The sequence below is a fragment of the Eurypyga helias genome, unplaced genomic scaffold (assembly GCF_000690775.1).
Source record: "Eurypyga helias isolate BGI_N326 unplaced genomic scaffold, ASM69077v1 scaffold2490, whole genome shotgun sequence".
Classification (NCBI taxonomy): Eukaryota; Metazoa; Chordata; class Aves; order Eurypygiformes; family Eurypygidae; genus Eurypyga; species Eurypyga helias.
In genome coordinates, this window is record NW_010224858.1 from 4,065 (window position 1) to 31,495 (window position 27,431).

The window sequence follows — 27,431 nt, forward strand, 5'->3', positions numbered from 1 at the left end:
TCAGATGACAACAGGATAGCTTACCATAGCAATGACTGCTGCTCCAGCTCCAGCAAGTGCCACAATGAACAAATGGAATGTCATGTTTAGCTGCAGAGGGGGATAAAGAAAGGGACTTTCACTAAACAGAAACTGAACACAAAGTCAAAACAACACAGAGCAAATAATTTCCTTCCTGGTGCCGACCTGGCACCTACAAAAGTAATGATTACTAATAATTTTTCCAAAAGGTTAACATCTCTACATGACATTGTGCTTGTGCTTGTTTTGTTACAATATGCATATCAGGGATAAATCATAATTCTATTTTAAAATATAGTATTTAAATCAAAATATTAAGAAAAATAGTTATTTAAAAACAAACACCCCAGCATTAGTTTTTTGGGCTTTTTTACTTACAATACTACCTTATCATTTCTACAAATGCTTGTGATGGTTTCTCTAGTGACAGACACAGCCTAAGAAAATCCCGTTTCCCTTCTTTAGCTGTAGCTTTCCATCCCCATATATTGATATACTTCACTCTTAAATTTGCCAAGTAAATTTGTTTATACTGCTCTAATGTAAACCAGGTTACTTAAATAATCCAAGTTACCCCCCTCTCTGACTCCACCCCAAACCAAACGATTACATTTGGGTTTATTTTCAATGTTCTGGTTTACACAGCAGCCACTGAGTGTTGACTGCAGAGCAAGGGTTACATTTTCTTAGATGTTTTTTGTATAAGGGCAGGTTGTGTACCTACACTCTAAGCAGACGTATTCGTACATAGTAAGACCCAGTGAAACATTTAGCAAACACTCCAGACTTCAGAGGGATCAAGATTTTAGCCTCTCTTTCTGTTTTAGATACATCTAATTTTGCTTGTCCTTGCTTCATCCCTCAATATTTGAAAAAGAAAACCAGACACTTCAGCTGCAGCAAAATAGGTGTCCTTTGCCTAAGGGAAAAACTAAGAAGAAAAATCTACCAGTTTTTATTATCTCACTGAAAGATTTGGTCAAACCCATTTGAAATCTTTACTCTCCTGTCACAACAGTAATCATAAGATCTTCAAACACTGATTCATTATAGAGACCCATTCATTGTGCAGCAGGTGCATTAGCTTTCAAAAGTATCTCAGTAAAAATATACATGACAATGTAATTCTTAAAAAAAAAAATACGACTGCATTTGTATTTAGAAAACAAATGGTTGGAGAAATTTCACTGGCAAAATTTAGTATGTGATAAAAGTCTAGGAAAAGTACTTGCTGACTGTATTTTCCCATGAAATTTTATTACATCACCCTAGCTAGAATTAGAACATTAAAAGAAGGAAGAAAACACAAATCAGTTACTTCATACTGTAACATATATTATGGATTGCCAAAAGTAATATCAAATTTATTCACCTCATTAGAGTCACACATCTTGATGAAACTTTCCGATGTGGTGCAAACCTTCTTTTCCTCTGCAATAGTTACAATACCTGGACCAGAATAAATATTCACAGTATTTAGTACTCCTAGTACATAGCAGCTTACTTCATATGAGCTAGAAAAGCTAACAAATACAAAATCTTCTCTGCTTTCCAGAACCTTTTTTAACAATAAAATCAGGTTTTTGTTCATGCTCCAGGGGCTGGAGCCCCTCTGCTATGGGGACAGGCCGAGAGAATTGGGCTTCTTCAGCCTGGAGAAGGCTCCGGGGAGAAACTTATAGCACCTTCCAGTGCCTGATGGGGCTACAAGGAAGCTGGGGGGGACTTTTTACAAGGGCCTGTAGTGACAGGACAAGGGGCAACGGGTTTAAATTGAAAGTGGGGAAGGTTAGATTGGATATCAGGAAGAAGTTCTTCCCAGAGAGGGTGAGGAGGCACTGGGACAGGCTGCTCAGAGAAGCTGTGGATGCCCCATCCCTGGAAGTGTTCAGGGCCAGGCTGGATGAGGCTTGGAGCAACCTGGTCTAGTGGAAGGTGTCCCTGCCCATGGTAGGGGGGTTGGAACTGGGTGGTCATTAAGGAGCCTTCCAACAAAAACCATTCTATGATTCCATGAATTTCAGCCATCAGAAAAGCAACACATCATCTTTTTAGTAAAAGCTCTAGTAGGAAACATACATACAGTAATTTTTCAGACATTTTTGAAAACATCTTCTTTCCTGAATTCGATTAGCACAATTATCAAAACCCCAAAAACTTCATTGCAACCAATATTTATACTTACCGTGTCCCCAAACATACTTTACCCTCATGTAGAAAAATATGTTACATATTGTTTTCAGACATGTTGAGCTGCTACATCTCTTCTTTCACAAGTTATAAAAAAAGTGTCACCCACACATATATTTTGCTGTAATAATAGTTTCTCTGTGAGCAAGAATAGAATCTGCTGTGTTGTATTCCTTTTCCTAATCTTGAAGGTCCCTTTCAAGCCAAACCATTCCATGATTCTATAATGTCCAGGTAGGAAATCAAACACTAGCTTGCAAACTACTATAACTCGGTTATTATGAAAAATGGTACTGTTCTTTCCTATTAGTAATCAGCAGCTTTTAGCTGAATTTACAGGAAACAAGTATGGTCACAGAATATGCATTTTACATGTTAGTGTTCTATGCAAATTTTTAAATAGAATTAATAATAAAATAAAACTCAATACTGTTAGCAAAAGTTTATAAAAAGACAAATGCATACTCTTGATGAGATGAGATCTGTACAGATAATTGCTTTTTTAACTCACTTGTCATGCTGGGGGTTGGAGGGGGAAGAATCAATACTTTTTTTTTCTTTGCGAAAACAATAATGTGAAATATTTTGTTTCAGGTTAAGTGAAATGTTTAATATGAAACAAACTGTTTCATTCCCAAGAAATACAGCATTTTAAAAATAACTCTAAATAGCAATTTAAAATATGGGCAGTTTTATATTAGGTCAAGGCAACAAAATAAAGACTCGAGGTACTACCTTATAAGAATAGCACTACCTAAATCTCTTTGGGCTGAGAAACCATCGAGGGCAGAACATTTAGATTCAAATCAGTCTTGTGGCAGAAAGGAATTGAAATATCATCACCAACATGAGAATTCTCAGACTTTTTAAGATTCCAAAACCCCTTTTATCCAAATTTCCCATCCCTCTAAAGGACACATATGTGTACATCCTGACTTAATTCTAACCTTCATAGTTCAGACTTTAGCTCTGCTCCCTCTCTCCATCAGCCTCTTAGTGTTATTATTTGTGTTGTTGCTCTTCATCAAAATTTTTGCAAGCAATCAGTCATGTCCTGTCCCCATTCACCTCTAGGCTTTGCAGAGAAGATGGTAACCTAGGATCTCACATCTGCAAATCAATGTCCTACCACAGGGTTAAAGAATCGTTCTCCAGACAAATTACTAATTAAGCATTTTAGACAAGTTCCAGCAATTCCAAAAGAAGAGACTATACAGAATCCTCATCCCAAATTTTTAGTAGTCTAGTAAGATGGACAATGTTGATTCAATTTTGTCAGGCCTGGAAATGCAGAGCATGTCTTACATACTGACTTGACTACTGGGAAAAAGGGTAGAAAAAGGTGCTTCACAATTGTTTCAGAAACACTGAAACAGTGCATTTCAGATACATGGAAGCACAGCAGTGTGATGCTTTCTTTTGTGAAATCTTGTTTTATATTTAGTGCTCTTCATAAACATACCGTACTGGCGAAGATCCAGGCAGAGATTAGCTCCATCTACTACAGTGGCATTTCGGCAAATGGTCCACAGATTGAAGTACATGTAAACAGGCAGAGAAGTGAAAGCTGTAACACCAAGCCAGGCCAACATAAAGATGTATGTCAGCATAATAAACTGCAGTAAAAGAGGGGAAAACAAAGCCAGTTGTAAGTCAGATGTTAATTGATACTCCATTGCAAAAAAGGAACCACAGTGAAGTGAGAAATACATTTCTGACTGGTTTTGTCTGTTTCTGACCTTATTTGAATTCCAGTTTTGGTCTGATATACAATTCATGACCTGGCCAATGTGAGTGACAGGCACTAACATGATGTTTCTGAAGAACAAGTAGTAATGCTTCCAGAAGGGCAAGCTTACCCTACATTCCTGTCATTCTTGGGCCTATGATTGATGCAAAGCACCACATCTGAAATATAGACAGCTGCATGCTTTGTGAAGCTTCTCTCTCTCTCTCGTCACCACTATTCCAAACTTTAGACAAGAGGCCACATGGTTGTTTTTTCCACTATCAATCACAATGCAAAAAATCAGAATGAAATACTACAGACTTTGCTTGCTTTTGCTTTTAAAATTTGGGTCTTAACAAAAACATGTAATTATCCATAGCTGTCACAGAATCTCACTGGCAAATCCATTTTGCAATGGACCAATGATACAATATATTTGCCATTTGCTTACTGTATTTAGACGTATTTTAGGCCCACATTCAAGTGATTTTGTCATTCAGAACAAACTAGGGTGCTTAGCTCTGTTAACAAGAAACGCGTTAAATTACATGGTTTGCAACACGTGTTCTCCAAAGGCTACACATCTTTTTTTTTAGCCATAAAGCTCAAGAGTACAGCAATCTGCCTGTAGAAGTCATTGAACTCTACTTGCCTTCAGGGCCGGTAGTTATGCTGGCACACCCAGCTTCTGTAAATATGTAAGCATGCTACGTTACTACTCTGCTGCTAACCTGAGAAAACTAGCAGATGCATTCAAAACCCTTTCATTTTATGCTGTGGAAAGGATATGAAGGTGCTACATGGTTTGATGTGGAAGATAATCAGTCTCTAAATGTTGAATACAAATAGCCCCAAGAGGTAATGGCTTCAGAAATGCTGATGGATCTAAATGTATTACTGAAATAAAAAAAATTCAGCACACTAACATTTTTTTAGCTGCTTACCACAGAAGAACATTGACTCTGAGAATATGAAATAAGAGCTATTTTTGAAAGCTGAATAAGCTGGTCCACAGTCTGCTTAAAATTAGGCCTTAGAGAGTAAATAAGGGGAAGATGGAACACATTGTCCAGGGTTGTTTTTTTTTTTTTTAATGTAGTATCTCTCACATCAGGTCATAAAGAAAAATCCTAATATAAGTACAGATTTCATTTATGGAAATCAGGTAAGGACAGACTCAAAATGGTTGTAAATTGTAGTAAAAAATATTGGAGGGTGGCTTGTCCATGTTGACCTGATCAGGAAAAGCGGTCCAAAAAACAAAAAGGTTTTAATTTTAGGTGAGGTAGTTTTATTACTTTGAAGGTATAGGATGGACATTATCAAGCAATATTAGAGAGACCTTAATTTGATTTACTTTAACTCACTTCCAAAGAATATTAAATAAAAGCCATTTTAATTCTGAGGAAGTGTATTTATGTGGGGACTTAATGTAGTTTAATTAATTCAGTTTAAAATTCAATTCAGATTAATTTTCCTGATTGTCCCTAGGTAGATGAGCCTTTCTGCAGTAGTTTGAAGAGCTGGAGAATTTATAGCACTAAAAATAATTATTAGAAGGATGCAGAAGAGTAAAGGATAAAGTGCAATAAAAAGTAGAAGTATTCTGTTAATACTATGGGTATCTGCTTTCTATTGTTTTCTTTATTTAGGACTCAACACTTGAGCTTTACCTGCCAGGTTGTAAGTTATGAACCCTTTTAACTTTTCCCTTAACATCAAACTAGTTTAAAAGGGAAACTGATGTGTCTAATTTATGTTTAAAGATTTTGAAAATGTATTCATGCAGATAATGGCTGTCTTCCTTTACAACTTTTCCCAAAAACACACTTACTAGAAAATCAACTGACAAAATATAGAAAGTGATAGCAAAGTCTATAATAAATGTATACCCTTGAATGTTACGGTAGACTTTTCTGTGTGCCAGTTGCTTTTTATAATGGAAATTCTATTCCATCTAGTGCAGAGAAAATAGTCAATACAAGTAAATACTGTTCTGTACACAGTCCTCTTTATTTTTCATTATTGCTCCTTTATTGTTCTGGGGTTTTTTTCCTCTCCATATTACAGTGCTAAAGCTAATGAGACAACATCTGGTTCAACCCCAGGCACTCATTTACAAATAATTACTTGGAAAATTACTTGGAAATATAGATTCACTTCAGGGCTATGAATCCCCAACTAAAATGCTCTGACCTTAATTTATTAACAAGCTAAAGCATTGTACTCAATTTCTCTAAATCAGGAGCAAGAAATAAGAATAAAGGGTATTCTGTGCATTCTCAGAATAGCCTTTAAATTCTCAGTTTACCATATTCTACACGTATTTTAAAGGTAAAACCCACATCTTAGATTGTATTCTATGAGTTTGCTAAAAACTGGTAAATCTGAGGCCTTACATTTGAGCCTCCTTCTAGAATTTCTTAGCTAAATAACATTTAACGAATTTAGTACATAGTATAGTACATGCATAATAATTTAATGGAGAACTAAATATTTGATAGTTATATTACTGAACTCTAGTAACTGTTTTTAAGACTGACTTCCACACAGATTCAGGAATCTTCCCATTCTGTGATTACCATCAAATGGAGCAAAAAGATGAGCCTTACTATGAGCATCACAATTCCTATTTAATATCTTTTTATTTTCTTATCTCTAGTAGGGATGAAACTCTGTAGCCTTGCTTACTTAAGAAGCTTGCTTAACAATCTGTGCTGAGATAATACAAAGCATTGGTATAGCAAAGAGGGGGAAAAAATAGGGCTTATTAAGGTCTAAAAAAAACCCTGCCTTGGGCATAGATTAATAGCAGGATAAATCTGTCAGATGATAGATGCCAGAAGTCATAAGAGCTGTCTTCTTAGAGACAACTGCCTGATTGTTTATGGAAGAGATTTTCTTTTAAAAACATCAATCTCTCTGGTTTATTATCTCAGGAAAAAAAGTTAATCAAATGTTGATTTCATTTTAAAAACCTTTTTTAGAAAAAGAACTTTATTTTTTCTCTTTCAGGTACTGTTGACTGAAGACTCAGTGACCAGTGATATGCCCAAAATCACCAAGAAGTGTTATGGAGGGAAAAATAGAGAAATTTCCTTTGTTTCATGTAAAAATAACTGAAATGCAAAACTTCATATTATAGCACTTGGTAGCTATGAGTTACTCCTGGAAGATATCATGGTGAAGCAAACCACAAAATGTGATCTGGGCAATAATATACTTTCTGCCGTAGGGGCAGTCAAAAACAAAAGGTTAACCTTGCACAACAAACTATTAATTTCAGCCACAGGAGATGTTAGCTTATAAATTCTTGTTGTAATGGAATGAAATTGTGGATTTTTTTTTTTTTTTTTTAACTACAGCTGAAGGACTAAAGTAGTTTTTTTAGATAATTTTCTCTGCTCTTCCAATCTTCCCTCTTTGCTCTAGAAACCTTACAAGAAATGCTTAAGGAGTCTGTTCACTCCAGGAATTAAATTCAGAACTTATTCTCCTGAGATTCAAAGGGATCCTTCTCCTTTGAAGTAGCATTCTGCTACGTGACAAGCCAAAGACTTATAAAATAGCAGTACAGCATCTTAAAGGGCTAACACAGTTTCTTCTTTTTTATGTATTGCATTGGTAGTGAAAATTAATTTCTCTGATCAGTTCAATTTTCACTCTAAGAAGCCAAATACATAAACCCAAAACAGACTGGAAGTGATAAAGACATCTACAGAACCATGAAGATAAAAGTTCACTAATCTATACTCAGTTCACATTGGGGAAGAAGAGATAAAGTAGATAATCATTTGAAAAAAACAATCATTAACCTCCTTAGCAGCTAATTTCTTATACCAACTCCATGGCTGGTGAAGCCCTCTTGCAGTATGTTATAAAGTTTTCATTGCTAGTAATGGCTTTCCTGAATCATAAATTATCAAAGTAAGCAAATCATCAACCCTTCTGGAAAGACATTTCTTAGAAAATCTGTGGCAGGGATCAGTGTCAGGAAGTTGAGATTCCAGACCATGATCTGAAATAGCTTGTAAACAGCATAACAGCTTTTGTGGTGGTCATAGCTGGTTGAAACCCTGTTTCGACTGAAAACATTACCCAAATCCTATCTATTTTAATAAGGTCAAGATTTTTAGTTCCTGCTTCTTTTTAAAAATTTATGGGTACTAGTCCCATGAAAAGCACATTAATTTCAAACACTGTTCTTGTTTTAGTTTTGTTATACATATTTTAATATCCCTGAAGAAACATTGTATGATTGCTTCAGTGACCCTAGGGACAGAGACAGTGAGAAGCATATCTAAAAAGTACTGTTGCTAGAGAGATGGATTGACATGGAAACAAAGTAAACTCCATTTATTTTATTGTATGATGACACTGCTGTTTACTAGGAAAAGATAATATAGAAACATAGCAACAAATTCAGGAGTGCCTGAATAAAACTTAACTCCAGAAACCTCACGTTGCCTGGTAATTTTATCTTTGTTCCAAACCACTCAGTACTTACATATACACTTCCTCTGAATTTAGTCATAGACTTGTTTTATATGAACTCCCTGACATGAGCTCTCAACCCATAGAGTTGTAAGATGTACACCTTGCTGTATTTACATCTCATTTAGATTTATTGTCCTCTCACACACAACTTCATTGTTTACTTTCAGCTTGATGATCTAAGTCCTTTCCAAACCTCTTCAGAGGCTCAGCCATTCTCTTTGACAGTCTTTGTCAGAGATGAAAACTGCATCAACAGATGACACATTCTTCCATCCTGCCAAAAACCTATTATGATTCACTATGAGACCCTACCAGTGCAGAACATCACCGGAAGATGAGCCCCAGGATTAGCCTGTCTCTAACTGGAACACTGGGAGGCACCGGACCTCCACAGTACATTGTGTGGTCGTGCTCTGGGTGCAGTTTCCCAATTGCACATCAGAACAAGGCCATGTCTGTCATTTGATGGCAACTCAAAACCACAAACAGGAAGATCTTTTCTTCCTGCTTTGCTCTGTCTCTCTAATATCACATTCATGTTCCATCCTCTATAGATAGGATTTCAATACTAATAAAAACGTATTTAGCTTTAGCAACTTGCCCAGCTTTAAGCTCATAAATGATCTTTGGCTTTCTGACCTTCTACACCAGGGTTGTCCATTTTTCCTAGGACAAATTACTCTGACTTAATGCTACTGCACCTTCTGCACATTTACATACTCCTTTTAAGTTATTCATTGCAGCCAGCACTTATTTTCTCAAACACTGAACTTTGTCTTGATCAAGTAGTACTGAGAGAGCACATAGTTCTTTCTGCAGTTTATAAGAAGTCAGACTTCAAAGTACTACATCTGTTCCTACCCCAAACCTACTTCTAATTTGCATTCAGTTTTCCATACTGCAAGGTTCTGCCTACCACCTTACACCTGTAGTCCAGCCCCAGTAACCTCCTTAGATCAATAAACTTTTCTCACAGATCAGTGTAAATATTAGATATTTTCTTCCTGTTCACAATCTGTATTCTTACACTACAGGTATTTGGTTCTTTTTACGATGGTGAGGTTCAGAATTCATCCAACAGAATTTTGCAATTATTGCATTTTTTAAGAAGAATCTCTACATAAATACTTCGACCTCTTTCCAATGTCTTTTGCAACAGCATCTTGAGTGTATAATTCTCTATATGCAAATACAAGAGAGAGCAAGTGGAAAACTTGCTGAGTTCCTCTGGAAAGGATTTTAACATCATAGATGTTAAAACAGCTTTTTCTCCCTAATTAAATTTTTTAGGTTTTCTAGAACCAGAAATACTATTCTTATTTATTTAAAACTAAATCATAAAATCATCATGATGTTTTCTTATGTGGTCAAATGAGAATTTGAAAAAATTATACAGATGTCTTTAAATTCATTGATAATATATCAATGCTTAGTATGTTAAGATCCTCTTTTGCCACCCTAGCCAACCTCTCTTGGCATTCATACATCCTCTTTCTACACACAGTATGAAAATACTGAATATATTGAAGAAGGACTGTTAAGTAGCTCACAACCGAATGGCCTCTTCTAACATTCTCGTTTCCATGCTACCTAGCACCTCCTACGAGCCTCATTCCTGAACACAAGTAGACGATGAAGGAACAATATTTCAACTTATCTCATTTTCCATATAATGCTGCTGGAAGGAGACTGATATTCCGATATTACCACTAAACATACTATAAATTACGGAATATATACACTTACAAAGTCTTTTCTGCTTGGTCTAAAATATCACTCTCATAGCTAACATTCATTTGTTGGACATTTATTATTGCCCCTTCAAAACATATTCATCCTATCTCTCTCTCTGACGTATTATATTCCTAGGCACAGCTCCAAGAACCTTGTTGAAACATGGATACATTTCATGCTACGCTATTGCTGTCAAGTAGTTGGTTCTTCTTGGCTTGCATTCAAGTCAACTGCTTAAAAAAAAGAAAAACAAAACAAAACCCCAAAACTAAACCCCAGTATCGGTCCCAACAACTCTTCATGGTGGGGCAGACTTCTCAGGTTTGCCTAATTGCATTCATCCATATACTGAATACTAACTAATGTGATATTCCTTAGATTGTTCAAATCCATTACCAGAAAACTAAATCCCTGAAATTTTAAATCTTGAAGCATCCATTTTATGGAACTGGGCTTTTTAGGAGTTTTTAAACATTTTCTTGATTCTATAGATATTTTAGATGGATGAAGAATGGATTTTCACAAAATTAAAAGCACTTCTCACTGTAACTTTCTGCTTTTGATCTGCACATACATTTTTCTAAAATTTCCTTTAAATTTGTGTTTCAAGGCTGAAATATTCTCTGCATGTTGTCTATTGCTTGTAGCTATTGAGATACCTATAAAATCTGGTTTCATTTCTGATTGACTGAATTAATTTACTAGTAGCAGAGAAGGGGATATTTCCACAGCTGTATCAGAAACACAAAAAGAAGGTTCTCTAACAAATTAATTTTTTGAAACTTTGCTTTGTAAACAAATCCACTAACTATTAGATCATACTCAGTTTGAAGACACCTATGCACTGATGCAAGACTAGGTTTTCCCTGAAAATTTTATAATTTATCTTTTTGGTACTTCTTTATAATCCATTTCTGGAGGGACTGAGAAAGTCCCTCCAACCCTCTCTCTCTTTTAACTACTGAGGGAGCATAGGCCCTTCTCTTGGCAACCTTAGCAACATTCCTAGTTAGGTGTGATACACCTGTGCCACAACACATTCCCTCTGAAATTAACTTCTCCACAACTTCTGGGTCATTTATGGCAAGAAGTCATTATTCTGCTTTTAAACTATGCAGACTGAAGGGTCAGACAATCATATGAATTTTACCTTCCCCATTTCCCAAGTCAGTGCCTGGAACTACAGCATTATGAACCTCCTTTGGCAGGGGGGGTTGGACTAGATGATTTTCAAAGGTCCCCTCCAACCCCTAGCACTCTGCAATTTTGTGATTGGTTACTTTATCTTTATGGGGACAAGAGTTTTGTTAGGTGCTTTCCTTATTTAAGATTGGATTAAGAGATTCTAGACCCATGAGTACATCTGCTGCCTTGGAGAGAAGTTTATTCTCATGAATGAAGAAGCAGTGGTATGAAGGATTCTGCATTTCTCCGATAGACCAGTATTCAGTCAGAATGAAGGCCCCTCTCTTTGTCTGCTCAGCATTTTTACACCAGAATATACAGATATGGTATCTGATTTTCAGAAAGAAGAGCTCCATTTCTCGCATTCAGAAATGATGCATCTGTTCTGGATGGGAAAGCCAGCTGACCCTTCACTAGCTCTGTTCCTCCTGTTACAGAAAGAATCAAAGGTCAATCTGATGCAATTTCACTGCCGCTAGAATAACTGGTCTGGTAAGGGCCAGATGAAGTGACAAGTTCACATCCCTTACAAATGGTTTTTCAAATAATTTTCAAAACATCTTCAAAGCTTCCCTCTTTGGTTTTTGGTTTTGGAGTTTTTGTTTCTTTGGTTGGGTTTTTTTTTGGTGTTTGTTTGTTTGGGGTTTTTTGTTTTGGTTGGTTGGTGGGGGGGTTTTTTGTTTGTTTGTTTGTTTTTTTCAAAATAAAATCTGGAAATATTGTGGAAAGTTCAAGTTTTAGTTTAAGCACTCAAGAAGCTTGGGTCAAATAGCACATAGGTACTCAGGTAGCTAAAATAATTTTCAAAGGCAGAAAAACCCTTTTCACTCACTAAAATAAAAGATTCCTGAATACAAAAGATACGGAAGATATGTTTCTTTTAAAATGTAAGATACAAAGAAATAGAAACGTAACTGTCAGGATAAAATCTTTATCCAATGTTATCCGATGAAATTCAAAAAATTGCTTTCCTATTTCACAGCATAGAATTTTTGTAAGAGTAAGACTTTTGAAGGAAAAAAGCCTCACTTATGTTTCTTTAATTTTTGACTCCGTAAGCAGACATTCTAAAACAAGGCGTAAATGAGACCCTCCATGATCAAGCTACCTGAATATAAATAGGAGGGGTATTAAATCACAAATATACAGTGCCACAGTTGGCTTCAGGCCTGTCTCCCATTTTTCATTAATCATGCTGCAGCACAGTTAATATATGTCTGTTTATTTAAATCTCTAAAAGCATGTTCAGGCATTGAAAAATAAAGACTAAAACCACTGTCATCCCTCCTTAAATGTGACTGGTGTTGTTATACTGCTTCTGTTTTAATTTCACGGTAAATTAATTCTGAAAATGCTGCCAATGAGACTCTTCACTGTCACTTTCACAGGCCCTCTCTCAGATCTGTGAGGGTACACACCACAGCAGCACTGGCATGACTTGGATGCTAACCCTCTGAATGTTCATTTAGACTGATTAATCAACTGTACAATCCCTGGAAAGGTTAGGCTGAGCTATGTCTTCTTCCATTATCTGGCAAAAAAAAAAAAAATCCTTCTGCCCACGCGGAGCTAGGATGTGAGCTAGTCCCAGTGAAGGAGGGAGGTCAGGAAGGGCACATGAAAAGTTTATATAGATGTTGGCCTTCAGTCTTCTAAAAAGCCTGCTTTTTGAAGAATATTTGATAAGAAAAAAAAAAGTTACCTTTCAGATTTCCAATGAGAAATATAGCTTGTCTGTACAAACTTAAACCAATCTTTTCCCCCTTGAAAGTTCTTGTTGATTTTTTTTTATTCCTTCATTTTCCTAATAGGTTTAGTCACAGACATAACAAATATGATCATACAAAATATTAATGAGAAGTAATTGGTGACAGTGGTAAAGCAGAAGGACTTCATTTTCAGATTTTAACAAGCTAAACTGGTATTTAGAAATACACAGGAAATTTCATGTGATGTCATAGTCACAACTGGATTTTTACAAAGGGTTTTTTTTCAATGTGGAACCATTTTTATAATTTAAATTTGTCAAAACAACAAATAAGTTGTGTCTACATTTCTCTTAGAATTTAGGTATTGCTAAAAGAAACCAACTGTCTTCGACAGCTTATTAATTTACAAAATTAATATCTCAAGATTTTATACAAGGAAGTTTTCTTTCAACATGTAGTATCTGTCAATCCTTTTCAACAGCATATCTACCTTTTGGCAACTGTAGATAACAAAATTTATTGCAGCAAATTTGCATAGCAATAGAACGACCTGGGCTTGACACACGAGTACTGATGAGGTTCGACTTACCTCTCCAGACATCTCTTTGTTGTTCTTAGAACTTACTTCTTCATATCACTGCATGCTTTAAGGAACTGATTGAATTATAAACATATCACTGCTGGACTGAAATATTTTCTAATTCCAAATGTGGGGTTTTATGTTTGTTTGGTTGGTTTTTTTAATGTAAATTGTTATCTATCCCTTAAGAATTTTCAATGTGAGATAATCAAAATAAACCTAGTCAAAAAGGGTCCCAAGTTTTGACAAAAATGCTGCATTTACTCTCTTATTTTCAAAACTCTAGAGTAGAGAAGTAAAAGCCAGAATAATAACCCAAAATAGCTCTAAACATTTGTATGGCAATCTTACTGATATATCATCAGATTAAGAAAAGCAATCAAAATGTAGATTTTCCAGGGAAAAGAAAAAGATTTCCACTAACTTCAAGAATAATAACAACAATATATTTAACTCAAAATAATCGATGGCCTATTTCAATTGTGATCATAACCTGTATGCAGCCTTAACCTTAGATGCATAATGTATATCAACCCAAGGTTTCTTAAAGTACAACACAAACATTACAAATTACTAATGAGAAAAATAAAGTGCTGAAGGAATAAATTTAATGAATCATTAATAATAACAGTGATTTTAAGCATAGAATAGATACTCAGCTGTTCATTTCTTCTAGATACGTAGAACACAATTACAGTTTATACTACAAAGACATCAAAACTGAAAGGATGTAGCATTGCTCTGCTGCATTACTGAGGACAGGTATTTATGGGAGCTGTGAAGAAAAAATAATGTTCTGCAAAATTTGCTATTCTGCATGGAATTGGAACTAGTTTAGTAGGTTCTCAGTGAATAGAGATACACATTTCTTTCCAGGATGTGAAAGCAATGTTGATATAACCAATGATTGTTCTTTATTTAAAATGTTGCCAGCCTTTATTTATATATTTATTTAAAGGCTTCAAAACAATTCTTAGTCAAAGTGCCAAAATCAAACCATGACATTTGGCAGGAACAAAAGAAAAAAGGATGAAAAAGCAGCATTATTGTGAAGCGTCTTCCATTTATGTAAGGCTGTCATACATACCATATTCCCAATTTCCAATGTGCAGATTATCTGTATTCAGTTTAACCTTAAATGTCAGGATATTCAAAATGCTAGTTTTTATAGTCTTTAATGTGACTGCAAGATATTCTCTATTGCCTCTATTTGTTCCTAGCCTGTATTCCAGTTTAATAAATGTTGACATTTGTAGGAAAGTGCAGTAGGAAACCCTCCTCTGGATATTATTTTATATATCAGTTACTGTAAATATAGTAAAACATTAAGTGTACCTTAACACCCAGACATAACTGGCTGTATTTAATAACTTATTTTTAATCAGAAAATATGATTTGTTGATACTGATGGTGTTTTCAGAAATATCCAACTCCAGGAGCTACCAATTGTCCAAGCCACTGATCTTAGATGCAGAAGGGTGAAATACCAATATAGTTACTTATCTGATTTTGAACAGTGATCTTAAAATAATCCTAGTTCAAATAGTCAACAATTTTAGTATGAGAAACTTCCACTTCAGTCGCACTACACATCATAATTTTTTGTAACTAATTTTTCCAGTCTCAGAAGTGAATGGTGTCTCCGAATCAGAGTTAACGTATGAGTAAATAATGGTCTGTTTGCCATTTAAAACCAAAAAAATATCTGATGACAGGTCTCAGTTTGTCCCAAAGAGGAACAAGCAAGATTCCTAAAATCACCGTGAAAATATTAGTAAGAAAAATATTTCTTGCTCAGTACAACTTATAGTCCAATCCCAAACAGCTTAAGTTGCTGAGATAATAAGCTTTTTCATTTATATATTGGAGTCAATTGCTCCTAAGTAGCAAGTTGCTTAGTGATTAACCAATATGGAGAACATTTCTAACACACTATTTTCCTTTGCTATGATTTTTAACCACTAAACTGAGGTATCAGAAAATACTTCAATATTATATCAGAAAGAAACAAAAAAACCCCACCAAAACAACATCACAAGGCACTACAAATGTATAAAACATGCTGAAATTGTCATAGGTACAAAAGCCTTTGTAACCACTTACCCAGGCACTGACACATCTGCCGCAAGTGGTGATTTTGAAATCCCCATAGAGATCCTTGATGGCACCAGTTGTAAAGAATCCCTCCACCATCAGCAAAATGCCATATACAAAGAATGCAGCTGCTACACCATATATCACATACTTGAAGATGTCAATCCTGTACAGGAACAGCAAAAAATAATTATCTGCATAAATATTTAAAGCTGACTCTGGAATTTCAGGGTGAGATAATCAGATCCACTAAGCTTCTAAGTTTCTTCACTGGAGTTAGCTTAAGTGCTGATGTGCTACAATGGCAGCTGAAGCCGAGGACAGGAGCGAGCTTTGGAATAAAGTAGCACTGATATAAGAAACCCTGAACTATTTAATAAAGCATAAAAATGGATGTGTAAGTAAACCAGCACAATTTGTCAGAATAATTTAAAATTCAGTTAATTTTCATTTTATTTTCCTCAAAATAAAGTGGAAAATAAAAAAAAAAGAAAATAAATGGAAACAAGAATCCTACACATCTCCTGAGTAACACATTGTATCCCACACTTAGGTTATAGAAAATATATTTGTCACGATCTTCAATAAACCTTTCTACATGTGCAAGTAGTTCTCAAGGTGCAATGCCAACCTATGCTATCTTCTCCTCTTTATTATTTTTCCACTTATTCTTCAATGGACTAAGTGTCTGGCACAGAATGATAACGTCATCAAGAGAGATCCCTTACTTTTAACCAGAAACATGTTATTACGAAAGTGATAAGGTCAGATCATCTGGCATTCTTCTAAAATGGGGCTTTAGAAACATAATTTCACAGACCCAAAGTTCAAGACATGGAAGGATGGCTTACAGTGTAATATGCAGGGCCCTTGAAGGCTCAGTGTATTACAGAGGAGATTATCTGTGATGTCATGTGGTTGTCCTGCCCAGCACTGTCTAACAGCTGAACAGTATCACAAGGAGACTCCTAAATGTTCTCTCATGATCAGGGTTTGTGAAAAGATGTTTGAAAGCACCTCTCTGCTCTAAGTGTTTCAGCTAAACTTGGAAACGTACCTAGTGACCATTGTCTAGGATCAGGTTTCAGTGTTTCCTACTTGGACTTCTCTAAAAAACCTGCCCCAGCAAGCTACCAGTTTCTCAGTATGACACAGCAGGAGTTGTGCACCTCTTCAGAAAGTGGTAATATGCAGGTTTAAGACATTACTAAGTTCCAGTCATATTTTCCAGGTCAAGATAGCAACAGCTCATAACAAAGTTAAAAAATTAGGTTCTTCCTAAGAAGAACCCATTAGGTTCTTCAAGATGAATTTTGACATTCACGAAACAACTAACCAAACTGGACGCTTCTCAAGACATAAAGATCAAGATTTTTATTGTTATGAAATAAAAATATTTAATGATAACATTTCTTCAGGATCAGCCTTTTCATCACCACCCAAAAACCAACTCTCAATACATGTGTTGCATGTACAGTACAATGAAAAAATTCAGAACCCCATTACATTATCTTTGAGTTTGGGATGGGTTTCGAGAGATTCAAAGTCACATCCAAGTTTACATTTCCTATTTCAGTTGTGTAATTGTGTCTACAAATTCACTGAATGTATCTTAAGCTTGCATTAGTCTCATTAAAATGTAATTCTACTTAAGATCTGATGGAGGTGGAGAAAGTATTATAAATTAATGCTTTTGGCACCTACTGTAGCATTTTTTCAGAAGGCGATAACTGGTTTGCTGGCAATGAAACAGGATATGCTTTTCCCCAGCATTCCAAAACCAAAGTTTTTTTTCTACATCAGCTTTTTCTTTCACACTCAAGTGAAAACGAAGGTAAATTGATATCTGTATGGAATAGATCATGTATGGAATAGATAATTTTTCAGCTTTTTTCCACATCACTTTTTCTTTCACACTCAAGTGAAAACGAAGGTAAATTGATATCTGTATGGAATAGATCATGAACTCTTCAAAATGGTGTAACAAATTTAAGGCAATGGACAGTATTAGGTGATTTTCATACATATAATTGCCCATTACATTGTAAAATACCATTTCCCTAATTTTAGAGTAATTCAGCCAGTGTAACACTGTTTTAATGGGAAAATTATATTTGAGCCTATCTTGCCATTACTGATGAAAGTAGAAGAAACAGACAGCAACTTTGTGACTATTCCATAAGACCTCTTCCAATTCTTAGGATTTACACCTTACAACACTTCGACCTCCACCAGTGGCTGAAGTGTGGGAGTTCTGCCAACAGCAGCTCCTCACAGACCTCTGTGTGCTCAGTGCTGTAGAAATTACAAGCTATGATTGCTCTAAAGAGATTAAGACGTTTGGGAAGTCCAGAGACTACTTCAGCCCTTGCAACAGCCCTTTAAACCATCTGTGCTGAGCCTCCCACTGAGCTGCTTGTATCAAAAAGTCACCTAAAAGATCTCTGCTTTTTCTCAACCTTATAAGTAACTAAAGGAATAACTTTCACTTAAGCCTTTCTTTCAAAAGCAAAAAATACATATAGCTATACACTAGCCAAATATAGAAATCTGTCTCTTCCCCATACGCTCACAGAGAGTAGTAAAATCTCTACTAAACAAAATACATGAGGTGAAATAGCCAGACCTCCTCCAAGGAGAAAGGATCTTGTATAATGCAAAGAGTAAAACTATAAACAAAAATTGTGAAATAATCACTCAACTACCTCTTTAAAAAGTGAGATAAAATTGTATTGTAATATAGCTACATTTAGTGTGCTGTATTAAAAAAAAAAGGTATTACAGCAGTAACATTTTCTATATATATATAGTTTTGGGGATAGTGTTGGTATTAAACTATTCTGAACCATCTAATAAATTTCACATAAACTTTGATTTTTCCAATAAAATTATAATAGATAATAAAATATAGGCTTTTTATAATGGAGACTGCCTTTCTTTAAAACAGAATTTGGTTCCTGGAGGATGAACTTGGGGAGATTAATTGCCATCTGTGTTTCAGCAAATTCTCCAATGCTGCAGGCAGAGCATGAGAACAACCAGGGAGGTACAAGCAAATGGCAGAAGGGGTGATGAACATGAGCCAGTGGGAGAGAAGGGTAAGGACAAAGAAAAAGGACAAAGAGGGCATACTTGTGTAGGCTGGAATGGATGGAAAGAGGTAGGTAAGGAGCAAAGAAAGAAGAGACAAAATCACAAAGATAAATTCTGTACTCCTGACAGGATTGGAAAGGTGTACATTGGGTGAAGACTAAAGCCACAGTAAATGATAAGAACAAAAAGAAATCTTGAACACCTCTTCACTAAATGCAGGAGTCCTATGAATATTGTGTAATAATATAATTAATATGCTGAAACATTTCTATTAGAAGGCAATCAATGAAGATAATGAAGATTGAGAAGATAACTGCTATTTTAACAAATTCATGTTGATCATGCACGTACTAACCTAGGTTGCTGGGTAGAATAATTATCTAAACATAAATTAATTGTGAAAAACATCTTGAATTAGTAGAAGCCTTTTTTTAAAATAGAATAAACTAAACCATATTTTATTACTGTCTTAACCTTGTAGACACTCCATGGATTCCAGATCTGCTTTTCCTCACAACACGATTTTCAGAAACGTTAAACACACAGACTGTTTTTAAACACACATCACTGTTTTTAATTTGTGATTTAAATCACAATTTTTTTTTCTGCTTCTGGGTCATTACTTATTCCTTATTAAGGGTATTTCCTAATTCATTAATCTGAATCTGGATTCTATCCAACAAGATTAATATTAAATAGCTGTAGAGAAAACACTTTCTTCCTCTGACAGGAGTTAGTGATGGAAGCCATCATTGGTAACATCTCAACGAACAGGTTGTAGCTGAGTACGGATTAGACATCCCAGCAGAGACAAGTCAGAGGTGTGTGAAAACATTCTCAGAGTTGGATCAATGTTGCCGATTTCCTAGTGTATTTTCATGGTGCTTTAGCAAATTCAATGATTAAAAAAATAAAATAAATCAGCAAGCAATAAGATTAATTGTTGAATAATCATGTCTGTGTGTAGCAGGTTTTTGCAACCAACAAAAAATCCCACATTGCTTTGCCCTGTGACATATGATTCTCATGCTGTCCAGAAAACCGTTTTATTTGAATGAAGTATGTGTACCCTTGAGCCTGAACAAGCAACAAAAGCCTAATGATACAGTTGGTTTAGTTGGCCTAGCCCATCAGAGTACTTGGTATTACTGTGGAACTAGTTTTCCAACATTTATAATTCTGCCTTACATTTGTCTTCCTGAATTTATAACGTATCTTCTGCAATATAGTTAATGGTGCTGAATAGCACATAATTGCTAGTAAACTGCACCTATACTCTCTGAACGTAAACAGATTCAGGTAATTATATCCATTTCACAGATAGATATATTTTGCCTACTGGGTTTTTTTCAGCTAAAAAAGAAAAAATCACAGTAGGAAAAATAAAATGCAAAAACTTTCAAAGTACTAAGAAGTAAGATTATCATAGTACAATTCCTAAGCAAAAATTGCATTTTTTTAGAGCTGGCATAGACAATTTAGAAAGATGAGAAATACATCGGGGGAAGCCAGTTTTGCCAGTTTTGGGGGGCTTGGGGTTTTTTTTGGTTGGTTTGTTGGTTGGTATCAGGCAAGACTTGAGTCCAACATAAGTCCCTGAAATAAATACTGTATGAAAGGCAAGTAACTAGCAGTAAGTATTTACATCTACTGATAAGTTTCTGTTTTTCTCTGATATAAGCAGACCTCATCTGGAGTGCTGCGTCCAGCTCTGGGGTCCTCAGCATAAGAAGTATATCGACCAGTTGCAGCAAGTCCAGAGGAGGCCACGAAGATGCTCCGAGGGCTGGAGCACCTCTCTTTTATGATGAAAGGCTGTGAGAGTTGGGGTGTTCAGCCTGGAGAAGAGAAGCCTCCGGGGAGACCTTATAGCACCTTCCAGTACCTGAAGGGGCTACAAGGAAGCTGGGGGGTGGCTTTTTACAAGGGCCTGTAGTGATAGGACAAGGCTTTAAATTGAAACACAGGAGGTTTAGATTGGATATCAGGGAGAAATTCTTCACTGTGAGGGTGGTGAGGCACTGGGACAGGCTGCTCAGAGAAGCTGTGGATGCCCCATCCCTGGAAGTGTTCAGGGCCAGGCTGGATGAGGCTTGGAGCAACCTGGTCTAGTGGAAGTTATCCCTGCCCACGTCAGAGGTGTTGGAACTAGGAGATGATCTTTAAGGAGCCTTCCAACCCAAACCACTCCATGATTCTATGAATCGCTAGATAATATATTACTTTGTATATAAAGGAAAAATAAATTATTGTTTAAATAACTACTTGGATACTATTATATAATTGGGAATGTGAAAAAAAATCCTTACCAAAAGGCAATATACACCTCCAAAAAGGCAGTATACATCCCAAAGAAGTAACTGTAGACACCCAGACTTAAACCACAGGCAGTCATCCTACTAGTTTGGTACATGCAAACCATGTACAAATTCACTTCTTTCCTGTATCTTTTTTCTGTTCATAGGCTCAGATAGCTGAATTGGTGCCCAGATGAATTTTCTTACAGATCTAGTAGGGTCATCTCCAAGGGCTCTTTAGCATAGTTGCTGTTTCCAGACATACTATGACAGAGCCCTGCATAAATTAGCAAGTGCTTGTCCTGATATAGAGCCTTACATGTTTTGCTTCCCATAATAGAAATAATGTTTAAAACATAATTTAAGTTCAGATTTAAAGAATGCCAAGATTTTGTAAGAGAGCAAACATGTATAGGGAAAGGCAGACCAATATGACTGCATACTAAGCAGATTACTGAAACAGAACCATCACATGGTCTAATGCAAATATTTGTAAATATCATATTTCATACCAACTACCCTTAACTACAGGTCTCTCTGTAATACCTTTCACAGTATTCCATTAATATTAATGTAATAATATTAACAATAACAATATTTTTAGTGGTACTAATATTTAACTTGTGAGAGCTGTAAAGCCAACAAAAACAAAGGACAACATAAGATCAGAATAACATCCATGTGTGTACCACTCAAAAAAATGGCTTCAAATACTAAGGAGGAGGATATAAAAGCCTCTATGCATGCTCCTTTGGGTTTCCTCAGATGAAAACTGTTGCACATATATATGTATATTACTAAATAATACCCTTTTCATAAACAGTGACTACACACTGATGAAGAGAATGGATATCAGCAAGCATCAGACTTGGACACAACAGCACCTGGAACACAGGGTTTCACATTCTGAAAGGAAGGAAACTTTTAGCTGTAAGAAGGTGGCTCCAATAGAGTATGTGACACTTCCAACAAAGATAGTGACAACAGATTTACAGATTGTAACTCCACTTAGTTTACTATTTGGTTTCACACCTTCAAAAGGAAGAGAATTTACAATGACCTGAATTACTTCTGACTGTAGTAGTAAAATGTTGTTAATGTTTCTATGAGGAAGATTTCTTCATTTTCCACTCTTAAGAGTGCAATTCCCTTGTTTCATGGCCTATATATGACAAGCATGTGACAGATGGCACTAACTGGCCTTGCATACTAAAGAGAAAGAACTGTGAAAAGACGCTGTTGAGAAATATGCCGAAAGTACCTTGTGCTGCTGACTTCTAAAAAAAACCATCTTCTGGAATTTTTTCCACACACCAGAAAAATATAAAACTCCAGCTCATACAGTACATGTTTGATAATCAGACATCTATTTCTGCTGACTTCTGAATCTTGTCAAAATCAGCGATTAAGTAATCGAACTTAGTTATACCCAATGCTTTGCAGATACAGTTTTCAGTGCAGTTTATTAAGTTATTAGGAGAATGACTGAATATCACATCAGCCTCAAGCATATTACTCATTTTCAGTGAAGTCTACAGAGGTGATAAACTGACGAATAGGCAACATAAACCATTCACCTCTTACAGTTAAATTATCTGTTAAAAAAACTGTTAAAATATAAAAGCAGTTTTCAGGATAATTTAAACCACCATATTAATTTTCTTTGAATTACAAGGAACTAAAATAACCACTCTACATCCACAGAAGAAATGTAAATGCCCAAGAACAGCTTATGACTTGTGTACATTGAATCCCCAAACAGGCATTTCTTTGGTTGGGGTGGGGAGGAAGCACCTACTGCTAGAGCAGTGAAAATCTGGGACTACAGAGAATGAAGTTTCTGAAAGTGAATCAGAAAGCAATATAATTACCAGTTAGTCCCAGTGAAAATGTCATTAATTGATAATTCCAAATGTTCTTCGTAACCATCCAATTTATTAAAGGTTCATGGATTTAGAAATGACTGTGTAAAGAAAGGAAAGTCTACCTCATTCAGCTTTGTGATTTTTGAAGATATGCTCTCTCCATAAGAAATACCTGTCCATATACTATGTAATCTCATGATTTTGAATACATTTGATTTTAGTTTTCAAGAGTTTAGAGTTTCTGTTTACTTGTGTCACCCTGAAGAAACTCAAGTCAGGCTGTAACCCAGCGCTTTGAGACAAAATCCTTTTAAAAAAAAAAAAAATCTGTTATTACTTTTTAGAAACTATTGTTTTTAGCACCCTATTTCAAACCAAATTTTTATTTCCCCCCCCACCCAAGCAAGCAAGCAAATACCATTCTTTACTCTGAAAGCTTGCTACAAAAGCACCATCTCTACCCCACCCAGCATCTCTCCAGGATGTCTCCAATACCTCAGAATTACTGACCATTAACATTCCATATATTAGCTTGGAAAGAAAATAAAAAATTTAAGAAAATTAATTTAACTGCCAAGAATTTTAAAATCAGCTGCAAAACTTGGTCTTAATTTTTAAAAGTATAAATATTGACTGCTTATTAGTTTTTCCAAAGCAAATATGAACTGCAGCAGGTATGTAGTATTTGAATTCAGATGAGGGTTGGGGAGCTGGAATTAGGAACCATCTCCACTCTGCACAGCCAGCATTCAGACCGCTGCTTCTGTTCCAGAGGTCTGCTGGGTTTGGCTGAAACAACAAAGGCAGAGCCCTCTAATTGGAGTTCAATGCCTACTGCAGGTTCTTAAACAATTAATCTCTCCCCAAGCATTAGGGCACAATTTGGGATGAGGGCTCCCCCTGGGGCAGCCCGCGCCCACCCCACGACCCCGGCCAGGGAGCAGGGCAGCCAGAGTCAGCTGGGTCAGCCAAGGCAGTCCAGCCCCATGGCTGGCTGAGTCCATGGTGAGGGACTGAGAGGCCAAGGCTGGGCTGAAATGGAGTCCTGGACCGTGGGCAGGTTGAGGGGAGGCCAAGCAGGGGTAGTCAGAGAGGTTGGTGCCCTCAGGGGTGTCGATATGGACATTTCTGAATGTCTTTGTTGGATTTAGGTACTATGGCTTTTATTTTAGGCACTTGAGTGCTTCAGATCTGGTTTATGCCCTCTTTATGGCCTACTTGCTCCGCAGAGGTCTGCTGCTTCTTTTACATTGCAATGAGTAGCTGTATCAACAAAGATACAAGATACAGGGAGGCTTGTGAGTTGTGTTATTTGAGTTCAGGACTAACTCAGTTGTGAGCACAGTTAAAAAAGCCCTTATTTCTTACCACCCACATAAGCAGCTTTCAGACAAGGATTGATTTTTATTCTGAATGACAGTGCTAATGAAAATATAGACAGAAACCGCAAGCGTGATTAAACAGAGTCTAACACACTTTGCTCCACTGCAGCATCTGCCTAGCACATTTATCACAGAAGGACGGACTCCAGATCAGCCTGAGACACTTCACAGCACTAGAAGCATTAAGAGCTAAAATGTCTTAAATAACCTTAAAAAAGCATAATGTAGTAGGGCACACTGCTAGATTTATTGGGGTTTTAATTCTTATTATTTCTAATCAGAACAATAAACAACTAGGTTTTATTTTCATTTCATTATATATTGTTTTAAGAATGTAGACACTGCACTCTTTGTTTCTACTTACATATTTTTTCTTTCTGCTTTTTGTCCATCCAAAGCAATATAACTACCATAGGGCTTTTGTATCACCAACTGTTAATCTACACTTGTGACAAAATACCAAGCTTTTCTTCTCCCTACCAAATTATTTTAAAGAGCAGAATAATAACTTCTTAAGCATGCAGAAAATTAAGGTCTGCAAATTTCTTTGAGAATCACACAGTTTACTCAGTTAAAAGCAATGGCTCATCTGCTGTTAGTCAAAATATTTGCTCCACCTCTAAGAAATAACTTTAGAGGCATCTTTCACTGAAATTTTGATTCCAGGATGTCTGCCAAGGAAAAAATTAAGTATATCTTTAAGGAAACAAACCACAACAAAACAAAAATCAAAAAGCTACTAGCTAAGACAGACAATTAAATGTCAAGAAATAATCTACCTTTACAGTTCTTTAATCATCTCCAGTAAGTTATATGCATTTAAACTATGTCTCCTGACTGATATTTTCACTTAAGTATTTGACGGAGGGAAGCTGGAAAACTTCCTATGAAGAGAAAGCATCGATCTGTGGCTGTTCTGCACTAATGGCTTCCTAGGGACTAAGAACCTAATAAAATGACTGATCTTTCATTCAAGATAACAATGAACCTTAGCCGCCAAGTCTAGTCAGACCCATTATTCTAAATGACAAGCCAAAAAGGCAAAGTCACATACTTCCCACCAACCTAATATATTATTATACAAGAACATCTAAACTTCTTGGTCCCAAGAAAAAAAATTGGGTATGGCATAGTGGTACTTATTTGGTACAGTCTCCTTTCTGGCTACTAGTTCCACAAACAACACAGCTAACATTCAGAGAGAAGCTTTGGGAAGGATGTTAATAATACAGCACTACTAAAGTTAGAAGATTTGTTTCTATCATGAAAACAGCTATACCAAGTATATATATCTATATATACCAAGCTATACAAGATATATATATCTTGTTCATTTTCCTATCTCAGACAATTAATATAAAAAAGAGCAGGCAAGTCAACAGGATCACCCCACACACTATTTTAGCTTCTGGGAATTCCTGAGCTGGATAAGTCTGTATGTGATTTGAAAGAGTCAATGGATTTGTTTTCCAAGATGACCCAGTCTTCCCTTGAACCCATGGAAGTTTGGAAATCCACAATATGCAACCAGCATCACAGGTCTACCATCACTTGTGCCTTCTGAACCTGGTGCCTATTAGTTTCCTCTGATACCTCAAACTTCTGGGGCTGGAAGAGAAAGACAATCTAACCCTGCACACCTCATTCATAACGTTGTGAACTTACGGACTTCTAGCCCAACAGCTCTTAATCACCCTCTTTTTAGTTTAAAGAGTCCTACTATGCTCAATTTTTAACCATATAGGTTCTGTTTTATCACTCTAATCATCCTTTTTCCCTTCTTTGGGGCATGAATATTGTACACAGTATTAATGATACCGATGAAAGATGGAAAATGGCATAAGTATGTTCTCTGTTTCTCTATGATTTTCCTTTGGGGCACGAATATTGTACAAAGTATTGATACCGATGAAAGATGGAAAATGGCATAAGTATGTTCTCTGTTTCTCTATGATTTTCCCAGTAGTTCCTGATACCTGATTTGCTTTTTGACCACTGCTAAGCACTGAACTGTCATTATCATGGAACGATCCACCATAAGAGGTCAATGTTTTGATGGATGATCAACTCACTTCACTTCTCCAAAACCCATTCATGAAAGAAAAGGTTTACAAATCTGAGAACAGGATCCTTCAGCTTTAGTTATGACCATTAGCAGCCAGATAATAATTTGTATTTCAAATATCTAAGAAAATTATGTTTTAAAGCGACAATTTTAAAGACATTAGGAAATGCGTCATTTAATTCCAGGTTACAGTAAACTGCTTTGTTAAATGTAATTAATTTACCAAATGGAAGGAGATGCTCAACAACAACAACAAAAAAAAAAAAGTCCTTCCAGAAATAGGTTTTCAAGAGTAGCAAAGTATCAAACATTCAAAACACATGCATTCCAGGAAAACCAGAGGCAATAGAGATTTGACATGTCATGCCTCAGGGTTCTGCACAACTCTTCAATTTCTTTGTGTTTATTCCCACAACTAATCTGTTATGTGTTACACACTCCTGGCTTTATCTATTTGGGCTATAAAGGTTTATTTTTTTATTTTTTACACTTTTCAGCAAAGAAATTATCACATAATAAAAAGGATAAAACAAGCATGTATGTAAAAGATCCAGCAATATTCTACAAAGTAATGTTTAGTAATAAATTAAATTATAAGTATGGGATGTTAATAATATTATAAATTGCTTGTAAACAGTAGAAATCTCAGGTCTGTCAAAACTTAATCTGCTGAGCTTATCCAAATAATTTTTTCTATGATTTTCATCACAAGACATTTTCGTTAGTCAAATTTATATCCTCTGTGGAATTTTTCAGCAGTTTTTAAAGGAAACAATTGAAAGAAACTATTAACTTACATGGTAAAGACATCAATAACATCTCCTGCAGATCTTGTCATCTCAAAGTAGGTTTGCAGAATGTTGACGGTTCCTGAAAGTGCTTCATGTCCACAACCACAGAACAGCGCAACCCCAGCATACAGCAGGATGGTAGCAATCAAAGATGCATAAGGAATACCTCCCAGGCATTTGATGCAACACTCGAAGCACC

At 36.0% G+C, this 27,431-nt stretch overlaps 1 protein-coding gene across 1 annotated transcript; it reads right to left on the minus strand.

The window, feature by feature from the left end:
* Positions 1 to 27,431, minus strand: GPM6A (glycoprotein M6A; the record flags this gene model as incomplete). The annotated part of the gene is made up of 5 exons (XM_010146911.1): positions 1 to 90; positions 1,394 to 1,470; positions 3,674 to 3,827; positions 15,749 to 15,905; positions 27,239 to 27,431. Coding segments are annotated over 5 exons (671 nt in total), but the record flags the coding sequence as incomplete, so codon positions are not given.